The sequence below is a fragment of the Saccopteryx leptura genome, chromosome 2 (genome assembly GCF_036850995.1).
Source record: "Saccopteryx leptura isolate mSacLep1 chromosome 2, mSacLep1_pri_phased_curated, whole genome shotgun sequence".
NCBI classification, from domain to species: domain Eukaryota; kingdom Metazoa; phylum Chordata; class Mammalia; order Chiroptera; family Emballonuridae; genus Saccopteryx; species Saccopteryx leptura.
Window position 1 is genome coordinate 157743654 of NC_089504.1, and position 27345 is coordinate 157770998.

General features: G+C 37.2%; 1 protein-coding gene across 1 annotated transcript in view; it reads left to right on the forward strand.

Moving 5' to 3' along the window:
• BRCA2 (BRCA2 DNA repair associated) overlaps window positions 1-27345 on the forward strand; it is a 72096-nt gene that overhangs the window by 17602 nt on the left and 27149 nt on the right. Inside the window, exons 11-20 of the mRNA XM_066369106.1 lie at window positions 352-5271; window positions 6769-6864; window positions 11680-11749; window positions 15977-16404; window positions 16864-17045; window positions 18136-18323; window positions 21453-21623; window positions 22133-22487; window positions 25815-25970; window positions 26072-26216. Coding sequence (XP_066225203.1) covers window positions 352-5271; window positions 6769-6864; window positions 11680-11749; window positions 15977-16404; window positions 16864-17045; window positions 18136-18323; window positions 21453-21623; window positions 22133-22487; window positions 25815-25970; window positions 26072-26216 — 6711 coding nt within the window. The remainder of the gene's footprint in view (window positions 1-351; window positions 5272-6768; window positions 6865-11679; window positions 11750-15976; window positions 16405-16863; window positions 17046-18135; window positions 18324-21452; window positions 21624-22132; window positions 22488-25814; window positions 25971-26071; window positions 26217-27345) is intronic.

Consider the following 27345-nt stretch of genomic DNA (forward strand, 5'->3'; position numbering starts at 1 on the left):
GTCCTGCTTTTCCATCTTCCATTACACCAATATTAACAATGAATTTTTACAATTTTATTTTTCAGTAAAATTACTTTGAATTTTATTCATGATCACTACCTGCTTTTTGGAATATGTCCTAATTGTGATATTATAGAAAGAATACTAAGTCCTATTTATCTTTAGTTAGAAAATGTAATAACTTCAAAATATAGAATATTTAATATTCTTTCTGTTTTAAACCTTGATATTTATTTCTTGCTTTTCATGTAATTCTTGTTATAATTACCTTTTAGCTTTGTGAAATGTATTTACTGAATGTGATTGATAGTACTTTAATTTTATTTTGTCATTTTTGTCTTTTATGCATAGGTTTATTGCAGTCTTCTTTGGACAAAAACTGTTTACTGAAAGATTCTAAAGAACCAACTTTGTCTTTAACCAGCTCTTTTGGGACAAATCTGAGGAAATGTATTAACAATGAAAGCAGTTTTTCTAATAATAAAATAATATCTCAGGATCTTGATTATAAAGAAGCAAAAATTAATAAAGAAAAACTGCAGTCATTTATAGCCACAGAAACTGATTGTCTATCATGTTTGCAGGAAAAATATTGTAAAGAAGATCCAGAAAACGAAAGAGTTTCAGACATAAAAGAAAAGGTCTTGCCTGCAGAGTGTTATTCTGCAATGCCACATTCAGAAATAGAACATAATGGTGTTCACTTTCAATCCCAAGAAAGCATTTCATGTGACCTTGATAATACCAGCATTTTAACTTCTGGCTCCAAAGATCCTCCATTAAACTTGGTTGTGATTTCTAGAGGAAAAGAATCATATAAAACATCAGAGAAAGTAAAATGTAAGAATTGGGAAGCTGGTTTTGATTTAACCAAAAGTATTTCCATGGAAAAGAATCAAGAAATATGTGTTTTAAATGAAAATTCTAAAAAAGCTGAGCTGTTGTCACCTGAAAAGTATCTAACAGTAGCATCTCCTTCTATGAAAGTACAATTCAACAAAAATCTAAATCTTACAGTAATCCAAAAAGACCAAGAAAAAACTACTTCAATTTCAAAAATAGCTGTCAATTCAAACTCTGAAGAACTTTCCCAAGACAATGGAAATGATTTTGTCTTTGAAATAACTAATGAATGGACTATTCCTCATTTAGAAAATATTGAGGAACTTCAAGAGGCAGGCCTCAGTTGTGTCAGAGATCCTATTCTCAAGAACTCTAGCATGGTAGTAGATACAGGCAGAGATGACAGACAAGCAGCCAAAACGTCAAGTACAAAAGATTTTGATTCATCAAATAAAGTCCATGACCTTAAAAAGAACAGAAAGAATGAAACACACCAACTGACTCCAAGTGAAGATTCAATGTCAGACATGTCTTTAGATATAGATAAAAAGTCAAACCAAAATAATGATTACATGAACAAATGGTCAAAACTCTCAGATCCCCTTTCAAATCACAGTTTTGGAAATGGCTTCAGAACAGCATCTAATAAAGAGATAAAACTCTCTGAACACAACATTAAGAAAAGTAAAGTGTTCTTCAAAGATATTGAAGAACATTTTTCTACTAGCTTAGCTTGCATTAAAATGATAAATACCTCATCATTAGAAAATCAAAAGAAACTAAGTAAACCTCAGACACTTGATTCACCATCAACTGATACTGTATCTGGGTGTATGCAGAGTAGTACATTTGCTTCTGATAATGAAAATAGTCACACGACTCCTCCAACTCTGTCTTTGAAGCAGGATTTTAATTCTAATCATAACTTAACACCTAGCCAAAAGGCAGAAATTACAGAACTTTCTACTATATTGGAAGAATCAGGAAGTCAGTTTGAATTTACACAGTTTCGAAAAGCAAGTCACCTGATACAGAATAATCCACTTGAAATGCCTGAAAACCAAATTCCTATCTTGCATGCCCCTGCTGGGGATTGGAAAGATGTTGATCCTCCTCTCACAACTAACCCCCTGTCTATCAGCCAGGTGAACAGAAACAGGAAGTTTGCAGGTAGGCAGAAGTTTGCTTGCTCATTGGAAAGCAACTCTAACAGAAGTGCTTTGGGGTATTTAACAGATAAAAATGAAGTGGAGTTTGTGGGGTTTTATTCTGCTCGTGGCACAAAACTGAATGTTTCTAGTCAGGCCCTACAAAAAGCTGTTAGACTGTTCTGTGACATTGAGACTGTTAATGAGGAAGCTTCTGCAGAAGTAGATCCAAGAAGTTTCTCTTCAAATAAATGTAATGATTCTGTTGTTTCTGTGTTTAAGGTGGAGAATTTTAAAAGTGGTAAAAATTTTAATGAAAAAAATAAATGCCAACCAATACAACAAAATAATACTGAGATGACTGCTGAAATTTTTGTTGTAGAAAATACTGAAGATCAGAAGAAAACCACAGAAAATGAAGATAACAAATGTACTGGTGCTGGTAGAAGTATTTATAATTTAGAATCTGATGACAGTGATTCAAGTAAAAATGATACAATTTGTGTTCATAAAGATGAAAATGTCTTGCCATGTATTAGTCAGCACAACATAGATCTAAAATCATCTAGCCAGCTTATAAAGGGGGGAAACACTCAAGTCAAAGAAGGTGTATCAGATTTACCTTGTTTGGGAGTTGTGAAAGCTGAGGAAACATTTCATGTTCATATGTCAAACAAACAGTTAACTGTTAGTAGAATGGGGCAAAACATGAGAGATTTAGATGTTTTTGATGTATCCTTTCAGACTGCAAGTGGCAAAAATATCAGAATCTCGGAAGGTTCATTAAATAAATCTGTAAATTTCTTTAATAAAAAATGTGCAGAAATGAATAACTTTTCAGATGCCTTGAATTCTGAATTACATTCTGGAATAAGTGTCAACAAAATAGATATTTCAAGTTGTGAAGAAACAAATATGGTCAAAGACAAAACATTAAAAGAAATAGACTCAGTTAGTATTGAAAATCAATTACTGACTCTCCAACCAGGACCAGAATGTGAAATCAAAAAGATCAAAGAACCTACCATGTTGGGTTTTCACACAGCTAGTGGGAGAAAGGTAAAAATTCTGAAGGAATCTCTGGACAAGGTAAAAACTCTTTTTGATGAAAAAAAGCAAGACAAAAATTATGAAACCACTAATTTTAGCCATCAAGGGACAAAGACACGAAAATACAGAGAGGAATGTAAAGAAGGGCTTGAATTGGCATGTGAGACCGTTGAAATCACAACTGCCCCAAAGTATGAAGAAATGCAGAATTCTCTAAAGGAGAAAAAACTTGTTTCTAATGAGTTTGCCACACTACCCAGTGATAATTTATACAGACAAACCAAAAATTTCAAAATACTGAATAGTATCACTCTGGAAATTGAAAAAATAGAAAAAAAAACAGCAAAAGGTCCTACAACTTGTTACAAAAATCTGTCCATTTGTTCAGCCATTGGAAATTCTGCTGTAGCATTTTACACAGGACGTGGTAGAAAACTTTCTGTGAGTCAGGCTTCATTACTTGAAGCAAAAAAATGGCTTAGAGAAGGGGAGTTAGATGACCAATCAGAAAAAGTAAATGCTGCCAAGGTTGTATGTTTAAAAGACTATCCTGAGGATTATGTAGAAAATCCTTCATGTGGAAATCACTCAAACAGTATCATAACTGAAAATGACAAAAATCACCTCTCTGAAAAACAAGGTGCAGCTGATTTAAGAAACAGTTGCATGTCTAATAGCTATTTAGACCTCTCTGATTTTTGTTATTCTAATGAGATACATAATAAATCAGAATCTCTCTCAAAAAATAAAGTGGATAATTCTGGTTTTAAGCCAATAGTGAAGAATGTCAAAGATAGAAAAAACACTAGTTTTTCTGAAGTAACAGCTACCGTAAAAGAAGCAAGCGCAAACACACAAACTGTAAATGAAGATACTTGTTTTCAGAAATTTGTGACTACCTCTTCATTATACAAAAATAAAAACACAGCCACAGAAGTGGTCGTATCTAATTCAAATAATTTTGAGATAGGTCCTCGCACATTCCGTGCAGCAAGTGGTCAAATGGTCTTTGTTTCACATGGAACGAAAGAGAGAGAGAGATTTGCAGATAACTGCACTAAAGTCATTAGGATCAACACTGAGAGTCAATCAGGCACTGGCCACACACAAACTGTGGCAGGTTATCATGAGGTAGTGAGTGATTTGGAAGATTTCATTTTCCCTAACTATCTGGATAGTGAAGAGCACAGGATGCATTCATGTAAGGTTTTTGCTGACATTCAGAATGAACAAATTTTACAACATAGCCAAAGTATGTCTGGATCAGAGACAGTTTCTGAAATGTTCCCTTGTCAGAATAATTCGAAAGCTTCTGAAACATGTAAATTTAATATGGACTCTTCTAATGCTTATGGGATTTTTAGCAATGCAAGTGGTAAATGTGTACAAATGTCAGATGCCACCATACAGAAGACAAGATGCATCTTTTCTAAGCTAGAAGAGAGTGCTGAGCAGCTCTTTTCTAAAGGATCCTTTGAACCTAATGAAGAACATTCAGACAAGGTCACAAAAGAAGATGCTATGATACACACGTCCCAAAATTTACCATCTGCTTTCTCTGGATTTAGTACAGCAAGTGGAAAACAGGTTCCAGTTTCTGAAAGTGCCTTAAACAAAGTTAAGGGGATGTTAGAGGTCTTTGACTCAGTCAAAACTGAATATGGTCTTCTGCATTCACCTACATCTGAACAAGATGTGTCAAAATTACTTCCTCCCTCCTGTATTAATAAGGGAACCCCAGAACACTCTTCAACCTGCAAAATGGAAAAAGTCTGCAATAAAGAATTTAAATTATCAAATAACTGTAACATTGGAAGTGGCTCTTCAGAAAATACTCACTCTTTTGAAGTTTCTGTGTGTCCTCGGTTTAAGCAGGTTAAACAACCATTGTTATTAGGAAGCAAAGCATTGCTTGTTGAGAACAGTCATCTTTTGGGAAAAGAAGAAGCTTTGCCTAAAAATATGAAAATGGGAATTGGGAAACCTGAAACTTTTCCTAATCTTCCCATTACAACAAATACAGAAGTTTGTTCGACTTACCCCAAAGATTCAGAAAACTATTTTGAAACAGAGGCAATGGAGATTGCCAAAGCTTTTATGGAAGATGGTGAGCTGACAGATTCTGAACTAAGTCGTCCTAAACACTTTCTTCTTACCTGCCAAAATGAGGAAATGGCTTTATTAAATTCAAGAACTGAAAAAAGAAGAGGAGATGCTCTTGCCTTCATTGGTAAGTATCTGTTATAATCTTGTTATAATCTTAGTAAAGTCTTGCATGGACATCTTATTAAATATTACAAATTCATTCCTTTCAATAAAGCATTGAAAAGCAAAGCACCTGGTACCACATATTACCAGTATTACATGAAAATGTATAACTAGAATTATGGTTTAAAATTACTCTCAGCCTTTATAGAACTTTTAAATAAGAAATATTACTTCTATTAATATTTAATGTAACTTTGCTTATTTAAAAATATTTTCTCCTCAGTCTAATTAATTTATAAAATAAATTCCTTCTTGAATTTAATACAAATAAACTCTAAAAAGTTTATTTGAAAAAAAATTTCAAATTTCCTTATTGCCAGTAAACTTAAAATTACATTCAGTGCTATTTTATTAAAAAGTAGCTTATCTGCAGTATCTGGTAATATCTGTTTATCCCTAGCCCCAATTAAATAGTGATATTTTAAATGGTTAAAAATAATAGAAATTAAATTGGTATTGAAAAATGAATATTATTATTCAAAATAGAATGGTCACTGTTTAAATTATAATTATACATTTTTTGCTGAACACATTGTAAGAATCAGTACCTTTAAAAAAGGATTACAGACTATTATTTATTTATATTTTTATTGAATTTATAAGGGTGACGCTAGTTAACATAATTATACAGATTTTAGATGCACAATTCTACAACACATCTCTGTACACTGTATTGTGTGTTCACCCCCCACCAACTCAAGTCTTTGTCCATCACCATTTATGCCCCTATACCCTCCTAACCCATCCCCCCAACCAGCAATCCCCATACTGTTGCCTGTGTCTGTGAAGGGTTTTTTGGTCCCTTTTTGCTCTTGGCCTTCACCTCTCTTGCCCAACCCACCCTCTCTCCACACTTCCCCCTATAGTTGGCAGACTGCTCTTTATGTATGAGTCTGTCTTGTTCATTAAATTCTACATATGAGTGAAATCATATGGTACTTTTCTTTCTCTGACTGGCTTATTCCACTTAGCTAAATGATCTCCAGGTCTATCCATACTGTTGCAGAAGTTGAGATTTCCTTCTTTTTTATGGCACATAGTACTCCATTGTGTATATGTACCACAGCTTTTTTATGCATTTATCTACTGATGGGCACTTGGGCTGTTTTCCAGATCTTGACTATTGTAAATAATGCAGCAATGAATATAGTGGTGCATATATTCTTTTGAGTCAGTGTTTTGGGCTTTCTAGGATATATTCCCAGAAGTGGGACAACTTCCATTTTTAATTTTTGGAGAAAACTCCATCCATACTGGTTTCCACAATGGTTATACCAATCTGCATTCCCACTAACAATACACAAGGATCCCCTTTTCATCATACCCCCACCAATGCTTGTTTGTTGATTTATTGATGATAGCCATTGTGACAGTTATGAGGTGATATCTCATTGTGGTTTTAATTTGTATTTTTCTGATGATTAGTGACATTATTTGCTTTATGGAAATTTCTTTTTAGGAGAACCCCCAATCAAAAGAAACTTGTTAGATGAATTTGACAGGATAATGGAAAATCAAGGAAAATCCTTAAAGGCTTCGAAAAGCACCCCAGATGGTAAAATTTGCTTTTTATCCATATTTTTCCCCTATGTAAATAACCATAATATTCTTATAGAGTTATTTTTTCAGCTTTTTTGGTCAAGACCTTGCAATTTGGTTTGTTAATTTTATATGTTGCCTTATTTATGTGATATTTTCCTTCATAATATCCTGGTATAATGCAGAGGTTCCCTACAATTGGTAAATGTACAATGGATCGTAAAATAAGGATTTTTTTAAATTATAAAGCTATAAAAATTTAGTGAGAACTTTTAAAATTTTAAAGCCTAGGTTCTGGAATTTGGTCAAGCTTTTGACCCTCACCATTCCACCAAAATCAGTTTTCCTAAGTCACGTGGTGATCTCTCTGTTGGCAAATCCAGCAGGCATTTGTGTGCTCATTTGACTCCATCTTGCAGCCATATTTGACATAGTTGATCACTTCCCTTTTTTTTAAGATTTTATTTTTTGATTGTCTTTTTAATAAGAAAAATGAGAGAATGAGAGGGACAGGGACAGATAGAGAGGAAGGGAAAAAGATGAGAAGCATTAATTCTTCATTGCAGCATCTTAGTTGTTCATTGACGGCTTTCTCATACATGCCTTGCTTGACCAGGGGGCTCCAGACAAGCCATTGACCCCTTTGGGCACATGTCTGTGATCCCATGCTCAAGTCAAATGAACCTGTGCTCAACTGTGCTCAAGCTGGTTACTTCAGGGTTTTGAACCTGGGTCCTCAATCCCAGGCCAATGCTCTATCCCAGGGGTCGGGAACCTATGGCTCACGAGCCACATGGCTCTTTTGATGGCTACATCTGGCTCACAGACAAATCTAATAAAAAATAATAATGTTAAAAATATAAAACATTCTCATGTATTACAATCCATTCATTTCCTACCACTCATGTTCATGGTTGCGGGTGCCTGGAGCCAATCACAGCTGTCCTCCGGGACAACACCAAAATTTTATTGGATAATGCCTAATGTACACGGGTCATTGTATGGCTCTCACGGAATTACATTTTAAAATATGTGGCGTTGCCTGACCAGGCGGTGGCGCAGTTGATAGAGTGTCAGACTGGGATGCAGAGGACCCAGGTTCGAGACCCCAAGGTCACCAGCTTGAGCATGGGCTCATCTGGTTTGAGCAAAGCTCACCAGCTTGGACCCAAGGTCGCTGGCTTGAGAAAGGGGTTACTTGGTCTGCTGTAGCCCCACAGTCAAGGCATATATGAGAAAGCAATCAATAAACAACTAAGGTGTCGCAACGAAAAACTAATGATTGATGCTTCTCATCTCTCTCCGTTCCTGTCTGTTTGTCCCTATCTATCCCTCTCTCTGACTCTCTCTTTGTCTCTCTAAAAAAAAAAATATATATATATATATGGCATTCATGGCTTTCTCAGCCAAAAAGGTTCCCAACCCTTGCTCTGTTCACTCTGCCACCACTTGATCAGGCTAGTTGATCACTTCTGAGACCACCACATTCTCTTGGTTTTCTTTGTACATGGCCACTCTTCAGTTGTCTTTGTTGGTTTTTCCCTATTCTTTTCTTACTCTAAACATAGGCACACCCCAGGACTCTGTCCTTTGATCTCCTCTTCCTAAATTTCATTGACTATCAAAATTATGTCTGCAGCCTTTAGCCTGTCCTGGAACTCCAGGCTTATGTATTAATTTGCTGATTTGACACTTTTCTGCTGGTATTGCTAATATGAGTCTCAGTTAATATGACCAGTGCTGAACCCCTAATTTCCTCCCTGCCCCAGAACTACTCTTTCTGTGGCCTTTCCTTTCTCACTGCCATTCTGCCAGCTGATCACATCAAAGCCTCAGTGTCATCTGTTACCCTCGTTTTCTCATACTTCACACCCAACCCAGCAAGTCCTATAGGTTCTACCTTCAAAATACAACAAAATCTCATCACTTCCTCTTACCTCTCCCCCCAACCTTTATCCAAGCCACTGCATAGCTACTAACCTATCTCCCTGTTTTTGCCATTAGCAGCCAGAATCACTTGTAACACAGAGGTCGATCCTGTCTCTTGACTATGTAAAACTCTCGATGGCTTCTATCTCATTTAGACTGAAATTCAAAGTTCTTACCATGAAATGCTTGAAAATAAATAAAGCATATATAACTTGCTCACCATATACTTGGTTCCTCGTTTATAAAGGAGGAACTCAGATAGGGAGGGTTATATTAAACTGGAGGCTTAATTATGAAACATGAGGAAAATCCCACATGAGGCAGAAACACTTTGGAATTTTCTAATTCATGTTTCATTTAGTGATAGAGATGTGAAAGTTATCTTAAAAACAGACTGTTTTGAATGTCCAGAAACTCTATTATTTCAGTTGTTCATTCTTTCTCCTAACTTAATGGTTCTCAAACTTTAGTCTGCACAAGAATTCTGAACAGAGTTGAAACTAACTAAAACCATGATTATTATACTTTATGAGAAGTATTTCTAGGATAATTTTTACCATACTGAATTACTACTTGATAAATTGCTTTTAGAATCTGTGTAAAATGTGACTTCTCTCTACTCTAGCTATTGAAAGAATGGTGTTAGATAGTATGCATGTAGGCACACCTTGTCCTTCTAAAACCATTGGTTTTGACATAGTCCTAAGAGAAGTAAGTGGAAGAACATGTATGTAATACTAACAGTGATGCTATTGCATAAAATATTATCATAATCCTTTGGGAGATTATCTTAAGTCAGTATATATATTATATATATATATAATATATATATATATATAATATATACAGTATTTTATCATCACATCTTTTTTTTTTTTTTTTAACTTTTTTTTTTTTTTTTTTTTTTGTATTTTTTCTGAAGCTGGAAAGGGGAGACAGTCAGACAGACTCCCGCATGCGCCCAACCGGGATCCATCCGGCACGCCCACCAGGGGCGACGACGCTCTGCCCACCAGGGGGCGATGCTCTACCCCTCCGGGGGTCGCTCTGCCGCGACCAGAGCCACTCTAGCGCCATGGGGCAGAGGCCAAGGAGCCATCCCCAGCGCCCGGGCCATCTTTGCTCCAATGGAGCCTCGGCTGCAGGAGGGGAAGAGAGAGACAGAGAGGAAGGAGGGGGGGGGTGGAGAAGCAAATGGGCGCTTCTCCTATGTGCCCTGGCCAGGAATCGAACCCGGGTCCCCCGCACGCCAGGCCGACGCTCTACCGCTGAGCCAACCGGCCAGGGCCACATCTTATTTTTTATAATTTTTTTCACAGTATGGTCATCATTCACAATTAGCCAATGAATGATTCTTTTCCTCCTAATTTTTTATTATGAACATTTTTACACAAAAAGTAGTTGAGAGAATACCCATATATCCACCACCTATACTCAACAGTATTACTATTTTGCTGTGTTTATCTAATTACATATAATATATGAACATATATAGTAATAGGCCTATGGAGATTATATATGTATATATACATACATTTTTTTTTGCTAAAATATTTGAGTGTTGGTTTTAGACATGACATTTCATAATAGTTTAACCACAGAGCCATTATCACCAAAGAAAGTTTCCTAATATCTGGTATAATCTAATCTACAGCAGTCCTCGACTTCTTTATATTTATTTTATTTTTTGTTACAGTGTGCTTTTATTTTAAATGACCAAGCCAGTTGCTTTGTAGACTGTCCAACATTCTGAATTTGTTTCCTCATAGTACCATTTAACTTTTTGTTCTAATCCCTATCTGAATCAAAGACTTGACTAGGAATAGGTTATACATTTTTGGCAGGACTGCCTCGTAGAAATTCTGTGCACATGTGTTCCCTCATATTGGAGCACATTGTGTCAAATGATTTGTTGATTTGTTCACTTGGTTAAGATGCTAACCAGCAGATCACTTCATTAAAAAGGTAAGCACTTTTTTTTTTAGTGAGAAGAGGGGTAATAGTGAGACAGACTCCGTCATACACCACCCCTATTGGGATCCACCCAGCAGCCTCTGTCTGGGTCTGCTGCTTGAGTCAACCGAGCTATCCCTAGCGCCTAAGGCCAACACTTAAACCTATCACTCGAACCATTCGAGCTACTGGTTGAGGGGAGAGGAAGAGGGAGAAGATGGTGAGAAGGAGGGGAAGAGAAGCAGATGGTCACTTCTCATGTGTGCCCTGACTAGGGATTGAACCCAGGACATGGGCACACTGTGCCGATTCTCTATCCCACTGAACCAACCAGCCAGGGCCAGTATCAGTATATTATACACTGTTTTATACCTTCTTTGTTTGTTGATGTTTACTTTAGAATATATCTGACATCACTTCTAATGAGTACATAGAGATCTTCCTCATTCTTTTCATGATTGCATAGTACTTGATCATGTGGCTCTATCAATATATTCTAGATTTTTCAACCAGTCCCATTCTAATGGACTACTTGGAGGTATGAGAAGTACAGGTTACATACTGAAAACAAATAATATCTAATATTTAGCTTATAAACCTTTATAAGATTAAATCTTAAATTTGCTATTTGCATTTGTAATGAGCTAACGCCTCTGAGTTATGATTAACATCGACTTACTAAATGTATACTGATTTATTTTATATGTTTATACTCTGAGTTATTTGAGATATAACCAATGTATGAATCAAAGATTTCTTTTGATGTTATTTACTGAATATCTATTATATGTATTGAAAATGTTAGTCTATAATTATATCACATTTTGTGTTTAAATACTTAAAATATGTGTAATAGACATAGGAAATAAAATCTCCCATTAGACTTTAATTAATACTTAATATAAAATACATTCTCACTAAGCCATAATGTAAAATATTATTTTTCTAGGCACAATGAAAGATAGAAGATTGCTTATACATCATATTTCTTTAGAGCCAATTATCTGTGGACCCTTTTGGTAAGATGTGTTTAAATTTTTAAAAAATTTTACTAATACAGTGTAGAAAAAGTATGGGTTTTTTACATAAATATTTCTAAAAATACTGACACTAACATGCATACAGTAATTAATGCTTTCTTTTTGAAGGCCTGCATCAGGGTTAAATCATTGTGTACTGAGTTTGTACTTTATAGTGCTGCCCATATACTAGCTCATTTTTTAGACTCATAACTTTATAAAGTAGTCAAACAGATTTTATCACATTTTATGGATGAAGGTTGAGTAAGGTTAAGGAAATTACTCAAAATTCATTATCAAAAAGATAGAATATGTGGGAAATATTTTTCTCTCTTAAAACCCTACTAAAATTACAAAGATGCCTTTTAAATGTATAAATCCACAAGGAAAATGATAAGAAGAAACAACAAAATTTGGGAAGCCAAAATGCATGAAAGACTTAGAAAGCTATAAAATGCCAAATCCAGCAGCATGTACTTCAGAAGGTGAAGTATAAAATAAGAAGATTCGTTGAAAATCTGTTTAAGAAACATCTATACCCCTTCTGCCATTGCATGTAGACAGTTCTCCTTCTTCCAGAAGGTTATTCTCAGGAGAAGAGGAATTGGAGGGATTCTGAATTGGGGATGGAGTGGGAGAGGGTACTGAACACAGAGAAGTAAAATCTGTGTATTGGGTAGGCAGGCTCCAGACTCCTTCCCATGCCTGGTTTTCACTGCTGGCTGCCAGGCCCTCAGGCAGAAGACTAGAAAATATTTTTCTCGGGAATATGACCAGCATAGTATAAAAGACTACAATGACCGACAGTTGCGGGTACTCAAGTGAAACAACATAGCCAGATCACCAGACAGTAAAGTCAACAGTGGACAAGCCTACTAGCACACAGCTTTCAGTCAGCTCTCCAGTGCCTCCTCTGAAATAAGAATAGCTAAGGAACATCCATCACTAGAAGAAGCCTCTAAGAGAGATAGTATCTAAAGAGGAAAGGAAAGGAAAAATAGAAGAGAGGGAGAAAGGGAGAGAAGAAGGAAGATAGGAAAGAAAAGAAAGGAATTTAGAGGGTATAGACCGCGCAAGGGGAAGAAAACTTTTTAAAAACTTACTAATATTCTCAGGAAAGAGAACATACTGCATCCTTAAAATGTGTACAAAAGAGCTCTTAGAAGTTAAAAATATGATAGCACAAATAAACTCAGTAGAAGTAATAGGAGGTCAAAGTTATGAGCACACCCAGTATGTAGAACAAAAAGAGAAAGAGATGAAGAAAGGACTGAAAAATAATCAGAAAAGTCTGAAAATTCAGAGTTTGAGAAAGGACCAGGAGAAATGAAGGGAGAAATTTCAAAGAAAAAATTTATTTTGTCAGTACTGGAGGACATGAGTTTCTTTGATTAAAAGGGTCCTCTGAGTGAGCACATGAATAAAATGACCCACATTAAGAAACATCCTTGTGAAATAATTGAACACCTGAGGCAAATAGGAACCTTAGGAACCTTAAATATTCAAGTTTCTTTTTTTTATTATGTGGGAGGCAGGAAGGCCAACATACTCCCACTAGCACCCCTACGGGGATCCACCTGGCAGCCCACTAGGGGACAATGCTCTGCCCATCTGGGGTCCTTGCTCCATTGCTCAGCAACTGAGCTACAGCGTGTCCATAAAGTCATGGTGCACTTTTGACCAGTCACAGGAAAGCAACAAAAGATGATAGAAATGTGAAATCTGCACCAAATAAAAGGAAAACTCTCCCAGTTTCATACCTATTCAGTGCAGTTTGATGTGGGCTCACGCACATTTTTAGGGCTCCTTAGGTAGCTATCCCGTATAGCCTCTACAGACTCATCACTGACTGATGGCCTACCAGAACGGGGTTTCTCCACCAAACTGCCAGTTTCCTTCAACTGCTTATCCCACGGAGTAATGTTATTTCTATGTGGTGGCGCTTCGTTATAAATGTGCCGATAGTCATGTTGCACTTTGGTCACGGATTCAAATTTAGCGAGCCACAGAACACACTGAACTTTCCTCTGTACCATCCACATCTCGACTGGTATGGCCGTGGGCTGCTCTGCTGTATACATGGTGTTACATCATCATCTGCGCATGCACACATGCTGCCACATCATCCTACAGAAACTGGGAGGGTTTTCCTTTTATTTGGTGCAGATTTCACATTTCTATCGTCTTTTGTTGTTTTCCTATGACCAGTCAAAAGTGCACCATGACTTTACGGACACACTGTATTTTAGTGCCTGTCGCCATCCTCAGCAGGCAGGACCAACATGCTGTAACTACTTGAGCCATAGCTGCGGGAGGGGGAAAGTGAGATAGAGAGATGGGGAAAGGGAGTGGTGGAGAAGCAGATGGTTGCTTCTCCTGTGTGCCCTGACCAGGAATCAAACCCTGGATTTCCACATGCCAGGTCTATGCTCTAACGCTGACCCAACTGGCCAGGGCCATAGGCAGGTTTCAAACAAAGTTTCAAGAATCATATGGTATAAATTCTCTCATCATTAACAATGGAAGCTAGAAGATAATAGATTCTATAATGTATAATACAAAGTAATACCTTTGAAATTCCAAGAGGAAGTGATTTTCACCCCAGAATCTTATCACTGACCAAAATATCAAATAAGTGTGATTAAAGACTTTTTTCCAGGTGCCAGTTACCAGAAGATTTATAGCCATAGCATATACTACCATGTGACATATTTATCTCTTCCCTTCGGCTAGAATGTAAACTCTGTGATTTTGTTTTGTTTGTCACTCTATTCCTTAGCCAGCAGTGCCTGGCACATAGTAGGACTTTGTTAAATATTTAATGGATAGATGAATGGGTAACTAAATGAATTCTAGGGTAACTTCAAGTTACAGAGGTGTAGGATTGGGCAAAAGGAAGTATGGGGTTCAACATGACATCACATATTGAGAAGAATGGGTATACTGGGAAGATGATCAATTTAGTTTAGCTGTGTTCAGTTTGAAGTGAGGGTGGAACATCCAGGTAGGGCTGTCTGGTACTGTGTGCAGTTCAAATCATAGGAATAACACCTACGGGGAAGTTGGGCCTGAGCTACAAGGTTAATATTTTTCCCCCCACTGATTTGAAAGAAGGAGAGAGAGGAAGGGAGAGAGAGCGAGAAACATCAACTCTTTCCACTTAGTTGCTCCATCCAGTTGTGCATTCATTGATTGCCTCATGTATGTACCCTAATTAGGTCAAACCTGCGACCTCTGGCACACCTGTGGACACGCTATCCATTGAGCCAGCTGGCCAGGGCCTACAAGTTAATATTTTTATTGTTAGGTAGATGATAATTTAAACAGTGGGTATGACTCACCTCACCCAGGAAAATGTATAGGACAGAAATCCAACTTTGGAGACGAGAATATTTTTAAGACTGAAAAAGAAGAAGAAAAAACAGCAAAAGAAAAGAAATAAAGGGACAATGGTGGGATAGATATTAGTGGTGAGAATTTCAAAAAGGAAAAAGTCACTGTCATAGCTGTCAAATATCTAATAGAATGAGTGTACACATGAAGCAATATTTTTGGCGTTTGGGAGGTTATTAGTAACTTGAGAAAAATTTCTATAGATTAGAAGGACAAATGAGAGTTCAATGAATGTAAGTTGAGGAAGTAAAATAGGTGGTTTAGATGACTTGTTTAGGAAGGTTGGCCACGAGGGGTAAGTAACAGTGAGTATGAACTGGAAGGGGGAGACAAGGCCAAGGAAAAAGTGTTTCCAGAGTGGGGAAGGCTTTCTGGGTAAATGAAAGGAGCACTGAAAAAAGGAAAGGTATCCACAGGTGGTAGAAAGAGAAAGGAAGGAGGTGGTATAATAACTGAAAGAATGAGGCTCCTGGAAAGACTGAGTTATTGGTGTAGGTGTTAGCCAGGAAAAGGAGACTATAGCTGTTTGTCTGGTGATAGAGGTAAGGGAGGAGATAGACCTGGAGGGGAAGGATGCAAGGATCCCGCTGGACAGACTCTTCTATTATGAGAAGTAGGTGGTGAAGTCAAAGGCTGGCATCAGTCAGTGTGAGAAGTTGTGACGGACTTGAAAAGTGGATGGTAACCGTGATGAAATATGAAACAGTTACCAGAATAGTATCACCAGGTAGCAGTGAGGTTCTCCAACAAAAATGCGTATTCCATAATTTTTATATGTATCTGTGTGTGTATTTACTAGTAACTAATCAAACAATTATTTTCTCCCCATTGTAGCACAGCGAAGAAAAGGCAGGAAATACAGACTCCAAATTTTACTGAGCCTGGTCAAGAATTCCTGTCCAAATCTCATTTTTATGAACAGCCAACTTTGGAAAAATCTTCAAGCAATTTATCAGTTTCAGGGCAGCCATCTTATAGGGTTTCTGACACAAGAATAAAAAAAAGGAGACACTCGATTACTGCAGGCAAACCGATGAAAGTCTTTGTTCCACCTTTTAAAACTAAATCACATTTTCACAGAGATGATCAGTGTCTTGTCAGCAATACTAATTTGGAGGAAAACAAACAAAAACAAAAAAACGTAGGTGAACATGGCTCTGGTGGATGTAAAAATAATAATGACGGTGAAATTCATCATCTCAACAAAGATAAGTCCAATCAAGTAACACCTGTGATCTCCACAAAGTGTGAAGAACCTTTAGGTATGGTATGAAAATCAGTGAGGATATAGTTTTGCCTTTCAGTTAGATAATTCTTAGATTAAATAAAACTTTGAGGATTTTTTCCCATTTGTGATGATTAATAATTTCAAAACCTTCTCTAATGCTTTAGATTTTTCCAAGGCCAAAGATTAGGTTTAAATTATTCTAATATTTTCTTTCAAAGTTAACTACTTGTGGATTTACTTGTTTAAAAAGTTAATCAGACACAATTTAGGACTACTATTACTGAAATATGTTTTTTATCAGGCTACTAATTTTCTTCCAAATCTGAAATAAAAATAATATATCTATTTCTATTCTTTAGAAATTGAAACCATTTTTTACTCCTGAAGATTTAAAATTAGAGCTAATTGATATGCATAATTTTATAAAGCAAGGGTTGTGCTTTTATATTTTTATACTCAGTATTATGTTTGCTAATTATTTAATCCTGAATAGATTTAATTACAAATCTTCAGAACGCCAGAGATAAACAGAATATGCGGATTGAAGAGAAATACAGGCAACGTGTATTTCCACAGCCAGGAAGCCTGTATCTTGCAAAAACATCCACTGTGCCTAGAATCTCTCTGAAAGTAGCAGTAGAAGGCCAAGTTCCCTCTGCATGCTCCCATAAACAGGTATGCTTTTATCAACAACACTGATAGATTTTATAGCAGCATGTAATTTTACTAACTAGTATCTACAAATTGTTCTGTTTAAAGAAATAACGGATTGAAGCAGGAGTGAATGGATGAATGAAATCATCATGTGTCCTAACCCACCCACAGGGGCAGCCTTCTCTGCTGCTTTATCCTGCAAAGTGATCATGTTTCAGAATCAGTATTTCTCTTTCCCCTTCAAAATGTATTTCATCACTATAAATGTTCTTGGCTAGGTGTTAGAGGAAAATAGTCTCATTGAATTTAAATTGGAATAACTCGTAGTCCTGAGCCCACTAAGAGCTAGTCACATTTTGAAAAGAGGACTCTTCGTAAGCCAGCACTATTTAGTTAGCATTTTAGGCACTGGAGAGGTGAGCATGATATTGGTAGTATTAATAGGCAGCATTTATTGAGTATTTTCTATGTGCTAGGCACTCTTGTAAACTCTGTGCCTGCTGGTTATAACTCATTTAATCTTCACAAGGCACCTAAAAGAAAGGCACTATTATTTTGCACATCGTTTTACAACTGAGAGGGTTAAGTAACTGCCGCAGAGTCACTTACCTAGAAAGGAGAAGAGCCACAGTTCCAAAGCAAGGAGTCTGACTCCAAAGTCAAGTCTGAATAAAGGAATAGATATTGTGTGGTGAAAGTGAGCACCTCAGAAGTAGGCCAGGCCCAGACAGAAATCTGACCTCCTGAGGTCAGACTCCCTGAAATGCTTACACTGGTTACTCTTCCCTCCCTTCTAAATTTATGAGCTCACGAGGTTTTGTAAAACATTAAATTTTTACTCCACAATGACTACCAATGGCAGATAGAGCAGAAGGCGTATACACAGGGGAAGGAAAAAGGTTCAGGCCCTCAGATGTGTGGGGCACATAGTACAAAAGTATTTTAGCATCTAGTAAATAAGTTAAATGTTTTCCTAGTGAATATTTTAATATGTAAGTGAAAAATTGGGGGGGAAATCACTTTTGGTTTGTTACAATTGGTTTTATTTTGTGAAACATGCTCTTTTGTGTGTTTTCATTCATTCTCAATTTTTTCTATTGCTTTTATGCAGCTATATATGTATGGCGTCTCTAAACATTGCATAAAAATTAACAGCAAAAATGCAGAGTCTTTTCAGTTTCACACTCAGGATTACTTCGGGAAGGCGGGTCTGTGGGCTGGAAAGGGAGCACAGTTGGCTGATGGTGGATGGCTCATACCCTCCAACGATGGGAAGGCTGGAAAAGAAGAATTTTATAGGTACTCTTATCTTCCGTCATGCCTCTTCCTCACAGGTCCCTCTTTTTTCTTTCCTATTAAACAAGTACCTAAATATCAGTAATGTCAAAAACTAGTAAACACCACTGCTCTAAAGCATCAACAGTTTAGAAACTATATAACTTTTTATGTTTCTAATATTTGTATGAGCGTAATGTAAAGTTTTTGCTATGAGAGATTTATTAAAAATAAGGGCACTACAGAGAGGAAGAGATGGGAAACCTCTCTTTAGTGTCCTTATTTTTAATATCTTTGTGTATCTTTCCAAAATTTATAGTTTGGGGGATGTGATAAAACATTTTTTTCTTAAATTTTTGTTAATGTATTTTGTTATGTTATTGGAATTTTTTATGTTATGTTTTGTGTTATTTTAAAACAGGAATGTTATCTTGTACTTGTCTCATATAACAAATACTACCTGCTATTGATTCTAGTTGGAAAAGTATGGTAAACAGTTGTAGTATTTTGTTGTATGAAATAGACTGCATTGTGTAGAGGTTAAGAGTGATGACCCTGTAATCAGGTGGGCATGGTTCATTACATTTGAGTGTGGAAGCCCAAATTGTTTTTGACTCATTCAACAAATATTTATTGAGCACCTACTATGTGCTAGACACTATTCTGACTATTAGGAATAATAAAAAAAATTAAAAATCTCTTCCCTAGAAGTTATACATTCCAGGGGAGGGGTCTGGGGTAGGGAAAGAAAAAAAATTTTTTTAATTAGTAAATTAGCCCTGGCCAGTTGGCTCAGTGGTAGAGCATCAGCCCAGTGTGTGGATGTCCCTGGTTTGATTCCAGGTCAGAGCACACAGAAGAACCGACCTTCTGCTTCTCTACCCCTCTCCCCCTTCTCTCTCTCTCTCTCTCTCTCTCTCTCTCTCTCTCTCCCTCCCTCCCTCCTTCCTGCAGCCATGACTTGACTCGATTGGTAGATTAGTACAAGCTTATTGGCCCTGGGCGCTGAAGATGGCTCCGTTGCAGGCATGGCCCCAGATGGGCAGAGCATCGGCCCCAGACGGGGGTTGCCGGGTGGGTCCTCATCCGGGAGTATGCAAGAATCTCTCTCTCTGTCTCCTTTTCTCTCACTTGGAAAAGAAGAAAAAAATTAGTAAATTGTATAGTATATTAGAATGATAAACACTAAAGATAAAACTGGAAAAGGGGGTTAGGGGAATTGGGTGTGTGGAGAGTTGCAGTTTTTAAATAGAGTGTCAGGACACTTCACTGGGTCTGTGACATTTGATCAGTGACCTGAAGGAGGTCAAGAAAGTGAGTATAGGACCGAGTGGGGACAGCATCCAGGCTCATGCTTATTTGATGAGTAGGAGGAAGGCTAGTAGCTGGAGTAGACTGTTAACAGGAGTCATAGTAGAAGAGGTAGAGAGGTATGACTTTACAGACCTTTGTAAGAACGTTGGCTTTTACTGAGTCATCATTTTCACTTAGAATGTTTCGTATTGGAATGTTTAAAGCAGAGGGTGACATGATCTCGCTTATTTTTGAAAGGAGGACTCTGGCTGCTTTCTTAGGCTCAGACTGTAGGGAGGGGCCAGGGTAGAAGCGGAGAGACCATTTACGAAACTATTGCAGTAATCCATGTGAGAAATAGCTGTTTGGACCAAGGAGATGTAGTTGAGTTGGTGAAAAGCAGTTGGATTCTGGGTGCATTTGCTCAAAGATCAGTTGAGGAGTGTGAGAGAAAGGAAAGAGTGAAGATGGCATCAAAGATTTTGGCAGCTGTTAGAAGGATTACCATGTACAAAAAATTGAGAAGACCAAGGATGGGAGGGAAACTGAAAGTTCAGTTTGGGACATTGGAAGTTCAAGGATATCAGTTGACATGCAGGTAGAGATGTTGAGTAGGCAGTTGGGAGTTCTTAAAGTATAAACCAAAGAAGTCAGTTTCAGAGTTTTCAGGATATAAATGAAATTTAAAGCTATGAAAAAGAGATTTAGAAAGAACAGCCACAAATTTGAAATAAATGTCAGAGTGTGGCATGTTGCAAGCCAAGTGAAGGTGGAGCTTCAGGGAATAGAGTGACCTGCTCTGTCAGTGCTACTGATGGTTAAAGTAAGATGGGAACTGAGAATTGATGGCAGGGTTTATCAGTATGGAGGTCACTACTAATCTAGATAAAATAGTCATTTGGTGGGACAGAAACGTGATCAGAATACAATAAAAGAATATTGGCAGAAGAAGAATTGGAGAGAGAGATGTTGTCGTTCTTGCACGCATTGTCAAGAAGAGAAGCAGAGGAAAGGCCCATATCTGGGGATAGAAGTGGGATCAGAGGGTGTGTTTGTTTGGTTGTGTGTGTTTGTTTTAAGGTAGAAAAACTATTTTTTATGCTGCTGGAAATCATCCAAGAGAGGGTTATAAAATTGATGATGCAGGGATGAGAGGAGGCATTTTCTTGGTCAGTACCCCTGAGCAGGCAAGAATGGTTGGGAGCTTGTGTACAAAAGGCAAGAAAAGGCCAAGTAAAGGGTGTAGGTGCTGATGGGTTGGTATATGTGAGGGTGGAAGCTTATGAAAGTTCCCTTTAATTATCTCTGCTTCCTTCGTACTAAGAGTGAGAATGGAAAGGAAGAACAGAGAGGCACACCAGGACTAGAGAAGGTAGTTCTTTATGTGATTTGAGAAACAATCTCTTTAATAAGAAAAATCTCAAATATAATTATTTTAAATTAAGGAGCTTCCAGTTGAAATAATTTTAACAGACTTAATATGTTAAATGAATTTTATTAGTATATTTTGATCCATGTCAAATCATTTTCTAAAATTATATTGCTTATTGATTATACATTAACTCAAAAATTATTGAATGATCTTGTGTATAAATTTTTGCAAAGAATAGTTGTGGTTATTTTTTTTTTCATTGATTTTTTTTTAAGCGAGAGAGGAAAGGAGAGAGACAGACAGACAGACAGACAGGAATTTCAGTCTGTTCCTGCATGTGCCCTGACTGAAGATTGAACCGGCAACCTGTGTGCTTCTGGACGATGCTCTAACCAACTGAGCCATCTGGCCAGGGCCTAGTTGTCATTATTGAATTTAATATTATCTACTATATTTTTTACTATATTATTTTACCTTTCTTTGTGCAGGGCTCTTTGTGACACCCCTGGTGTGGACCCAAAGCTTATTTCTAGAGTTTGGGTTTATAACCACTATAGATGGATTATATGGAAACTGGCAGCTATGGAATTTGCCTTCCCTAAGGAGTTTGCTAATAGATGCCTACTCCCAGAAAGGGTACTTCTGCAACTAAAGTACAGGTGAGTTTAAAGTATTATGTTATGTATTTGCATCCTGTGGTATTCTTCAGACTTCTGTGCAGTCTGTGACTGCATGTCCTAGGTACACTAGCCAGCTGGCTATGACAGTTGCCATCCCACATTACTGTTCAGTTATATAGAGCATTTCTCTGTGACCCAGACCTACTGAAGAGAAGCATACATTCGTATGCCTCTTGCTTCCCTCTTTCCCCACCCCATCCTTCACTTCTTGGCATATATAACCAAGTTATATATAACCAACAATAACCAAGTTGGTCCACTATTTGAGGATTGCTAATAACGTGTTTTTGCATTTTGGGGGGTTAATGTTTAATTGACATTTTAATGGAATAAAAATATATTGCTAGCTACCAAATTTTAAATTTTCTTCTGGCTCAGTATTCAGTAAAGGCATTAAATTTTTATTTTCAATTATTTGGTGACTATATTTACATTGAAATTGTAGATTCCAAACTGCTAAAATAATAAATTTTTCTTTTTCTTTTTAGATATGATATAGAAATTGATAGAAGTCGAAGATCGGCTCTTAAAAAGATAATGGAAAGGGATGACACAGCTGCAAAAACTCTTGTTCTCTGTGTTTCTGAAATACTTTCACCAAATACAAGTCTACCTGAAACTTCTAGCAGTAAAACTAGTGGTGTGGATACCGGCAAAGCGGCCACTGTGGAGCTGACAGATGGATGGTACGCTGTGAAGGCCCAGCTAGACGCTCCCCTCTCAGCTCTCGTGCAGAGAGGTAGACTGGCTGTCGGCCAGAAGATCATCACTCATGGAGCAGAGCTGGTGGGCTCTCCCAATGCCTGTGCACCTCTGGAAGCCCCTGAATCCCTTATGTTGAAGGTAAGTTAAATTAATGCACACTCTTGATAAAAATCAGTCACTGATTCAGTTAAATTCTAGAAAGGTTTTTCATTTAGAATTTTAAATATACTTATGCCTGTTAAGAATATTCTTTTTCTTGAAAAGGTTCTGATAATCTTAGTATAAGTGGCAGATTCCTCAGACACACTTCTCAGAACATATCCCTGTCATTCAGGAACACATGACTGCGTAATGCTTATGCCCCCCCCCCCCCATACCAGTCACTGCTGTGACCCTGCCTGGCCCCCTATTCATGCAAATCTCATTGCCTGTTCATGTGCTGTGTCTTCTCTCCTCTAATCTTCTTGTGTTTTTCTTCCTGTCTTCCATTCTGTTGTTTTTCTACCCTACCACCCAATTTCTAGTTCTTAAAAAACCTTTAATTCCTAAAGTGAATTTTTGCCAATTCATAATACTGGTATTTAATTTTTAAGAGAACTTTATTATTCCCTAAATGTTTTCTTTTTTTTTTTTTATGACATCTGGTTCTTGTTTTATAGCTACATATCTTCTCATCTTTCTGAATTTATTAAGATTTTAATTTATTTCAGTATTTTTTTGCTTCCTGCATTTTTTCCCCCCTATGAGAACCTCTTATTTTGTTTGGGTCTCAGATTGGATACTTTCCTCAATTGGTGATTGTTAGCTGTTCTTTCCTCTTGAAGAGCAGGGCACGAATGAGCTGATTAGAAGGTCTGTGGGGTGGGGCTTGTCAGCTTGTAGGATAGTAAGACAGGTACTTGATTTTTTTTTCATTAGGGGACCCTCTACTATCAGTGATTGTTCTGAGAGAAAGAAAATTAGGGGGGATTCCTTTTCAGCATGAGGATTTTCATTTGCATTTTTGTTTTCAATCCAGCATCTCACTTGTACCCTAGCTACTTCTGCCTGGTGGTCCATAGTCCAGGATGTGTGTGGTTTAACCTCATCAAAATGTAAACTCTTCTGGGTTCTTTTTGAACCTAGAGGAGGGAAGAACAGTCACTGCGTTGCTTGGTATCTGCAGTCTTAATTACCTCCATACAGAATCTCAACCACTCCTGTTTCAGCTCCTGCCTGCACAGATATCTGTTGCCTTCAGTTTCCTTAAGTTATTTTGTTTTATACTCGCTTTATAACAACAAGTTTGCTAGCTGAGTAACTTTGGGTAGGTTTTTGTAATTTCCCTTATACTTTGGATTTGTCACCTGTAAAATGGGAATAAGTCTTAGGGCTGTTGTGAAGATTTAATGCTAATATGTGACACCACAGTAGTGCTCTATGAATGTTTGCTTTTTTTGTGAACTGTAATTATTCTTCAGCTGCTTTGTTATTTACCACTTGTTCAACAAATTTTAACTTCCAAGGTTTTGGTAATATTTCATCTACTGTCCTCTCTAGTTCTCTTTGTCCTTACAGGTTTTCTTGAAGGACCCTAGGTAAATAAGTATATTTTAATCTATCATGTTTAAATTGAAGTTTGTTTTATTAATTTTTAAATACAGACATACTTCCTGTGTATTACGGGTTCAGTTCCAGACCACCTCAGTAAAGCGATTATCTCAATAAAGCAGGTCACACGAATATTTTGGTTTCCCATTGCAAAGAAGTTATGTTTATACTATATTGTAGCCCAGCAATTTTCAACCTTATTCATTTCATGGCATATAAACTAATTACTAAAATCCTGCAGCACATCAAAAATGTAGTTTTTGTTGCTTTTATAAAAAATAGGCATAATTTTGATTTCATTCACACTGGATGGCTATTGTTGTATTGGCTGTTGTTATTTTTTTGTTTAACAATCTAAGGGATAAAAAGGTCAGTGCCCCTGACTAAATAGTCATGTATTTCATGTTTTAGAAATTCTTGTGGCGTGCTGGTTGAAAATCACTACGTCGTCTATTAAGTGTGCGATAGCATAATGTCTAAAAAGCAATGTATATACCTTAATTTAAAAATACTTGAGTGCTAAAAATTGCTCACTATCAAGCCTTTAATAAATCTTTTTGCTGCTGAGAGTCCTGCCTCGACATTTGATGGCTGCTGACAGATCAAGAGCTAACTGCAGAAGGTTGGGGCGGATGTGACAGTTTCTTAAAGTGAGACAACAATGAAGTTTGCCATGTGGATTGACTGTTCCTTTCACAAATGATTTCTCAAAAATCGCTGATCACAGATCACCATAATATATTTAATAAAAATGAAAAAGTTTGAAAAAAAAATGAAAAAGTTTGAAATAACTGTAAGAATTACCAAAATGTAACAGAGACACTAAGCAAACCAGTGCTGTTGGAAAAATGGTGCCAAGTAGACTTGCTCGATGCAGGGTTGCCACCAAGCTTCAGTTTGTAAAATACACAGTATCCGTGAAGTGCAGTCATAGTGCAGTGAAAAAAAAATGTGTCTTTAGTCACATAATATTAAGACTTTATAGCAGTAAGAACAATTTTTTCTTTTTTTAAAAAACAGCTTTATTGAGAGAGATAATTCATACACCATGCAATTCACGCACTGACACTGACACCACAATCAGCGTTGGAGCGTTGTCCTCACCAGCCTGCTCGTCTGTTGGCAGCACCCGTCCTCCTCAGCTTTTAAACACTGACAGGTCTTCCTCAACCTGAAAAGGAAAAAATAAAAAGCCTCCCTTAACCCTGCTCTGTATTCTCTGGCCATTGTGCAATAAGTTTTCCTCTTTCCATGACTAAATCTCTTTTTTTACAGCATGATGATTAGACAATCAGATTCCTTACGAAGTGGTCCCCCTGATATTTCCAGTACCCACCTGACACTATACAGAGTTATTATATTATTGACTGTGTTCCCCGTGACTGTTCTGTAACTACCAATCTGCACTTCTCAGTCCCTTAACCTTTTTTACCAACTCCCCAAACCCCTCCCTCCCATCTGGCGATCATCAGTTCTGTCAACCCATCAGTTTGTTCCTTGTATCTATGAGTCTGTTTTGAACATTTTTTTAAGATACTATGTTTTGAAAATAGTTTTACTTTCATGTAATTTTTCTACTCATTCACTTTTTTTTTTCTTTTTTGAGAGAGAGAGCATCAACTTGTTGTTCCACTTAGTTGTGCCATTGATTGCTTCTCATGTGTGCCCTGACTGGGGCTTGAACCAGTGACCTCAGCTCTCTGGGACATCACTCTGTCCACTGCACCACTGGCCAGGGCTACTTAGTCACTTCCTTATTACTACCTTCACGACACTTTTTAAAGTGAATCTTTAAAGCAGTCCTAAATGAATAAAAATTGAGAATTAAATATATTTACTTAACCTAAAAATTGATGTATTTCTTAATTTGTCCAGATTTCTGCTAACAGTACCCGGCCTGCTTGCTGGTATGCCAAGCTTGGATTCTCTCCGGACCCTAGACCTTTTCCTCTCCCCTTGTCATCCCTTTTCAGTGATGGAGGAAAGGTTGGTTGTATTGATGTAGTTATTGAAAGAACATACCTTATGCAGGTACGACATACCCTTGAAACTTAGTCTATATTTCTCTTTTGAGACAGTTAAGTTGAATGCTTTCTCCTTACCCCAGATTTCTGTTTGATTCTTTACTATAGTGGGTGGAGAAGACGTCATCTGGATTATACATATTTCGCAATGAAAGAGAAGAAGAAAAGGAAGCAGCAAAACATGCAGATGCCCAACAAAGGAAACTGGAAGCCTTACTCACTAAAATTCAAGTGGAATACGAAGAGCGTGAAGGTAAAATAAGTTGTATATCACAAGTTTATCTATATGAAAACAAGTTTTTTTTAAATTAGAAGTTTTAGAAGCTTCTAATTAAAATTTTAATTAGATGACTTGCTTTTATTTTAAGTAATAGGATTTTTTCTAATTCTGAATGAAATTTTTTCTGTTTTTTTTTTTTTACTGTTATTACATAAATATACAGACAAGCATTGAACTGATCCCAAATTATTACATCTTTATTCAACACACTGAGCTTTTAGATACTTGTAATTGTCTTAGGCAATAATAAATACATGACCTGCCCATACTACTGCTCAGAAGTCTGAAGTAAAGTGTCTCTTAAGCTCCAGAACTGCCTGACCAAGTGGTAGCACAGTGGATAGAGCGTCGGACTGGGACGCAGAGGACCAAGGTTCAAAACCCCAAGGTCATGGGCTTGAGCATGTGCTCACTGGCTTGAGCCCAGAGGTCGCTGGCTTGAGCAAAAGGTCACTCGCTCTGCTGTAGCCCCCTGGTCAAAGCACACATGAGAAAGCAATCAATGGACAACTAAGGAGACTAAGGAGCTGCAACGAAGAATTGATGCTTCTCACCTCTCTCCCTTCCCTTCCTGCCTGTCTGTCCTTCTCTGTCTCTGTCACCAAAAAAAAAAAAAAAAAAAGAACTCCAGTACTAAAGCATTTAGTGTACTGTTCTCAATGTTAGAGAAAGAATAGTAGTGAGGGAAAGGGAAAGAACTATCCAGTTATTTTCCTATAGACAAGTCCTGTATGATATCACTTATATGTGAAGTATACAGAAGGCAACCTTGTAAAAAGAAGAGAGTATAATGGTGGTTACCAGAGGATGGGGTCGAGGGGTAATACTGATGGTGTTTAAGGTACAAAGTTGCAATGAGTAGTCAATAAGCCAGATATCTAATGCGCTGTATAGTGAACATAAAGAACAATGTTGTACTGCAGTTATCCAATGTGATAAATAGCCATACAAAGGCAGTCATATTACAATCGACAGATGTGTCAGTCACATGTTGTATACTTTAGATTTACAGTGTTACATGTCAAATACATTCAACAACAAAAACACTCAAAAGATTCTTTTTCCCTAAGCCATTGATATCCTCTTTCTTCAATGTCCTTAC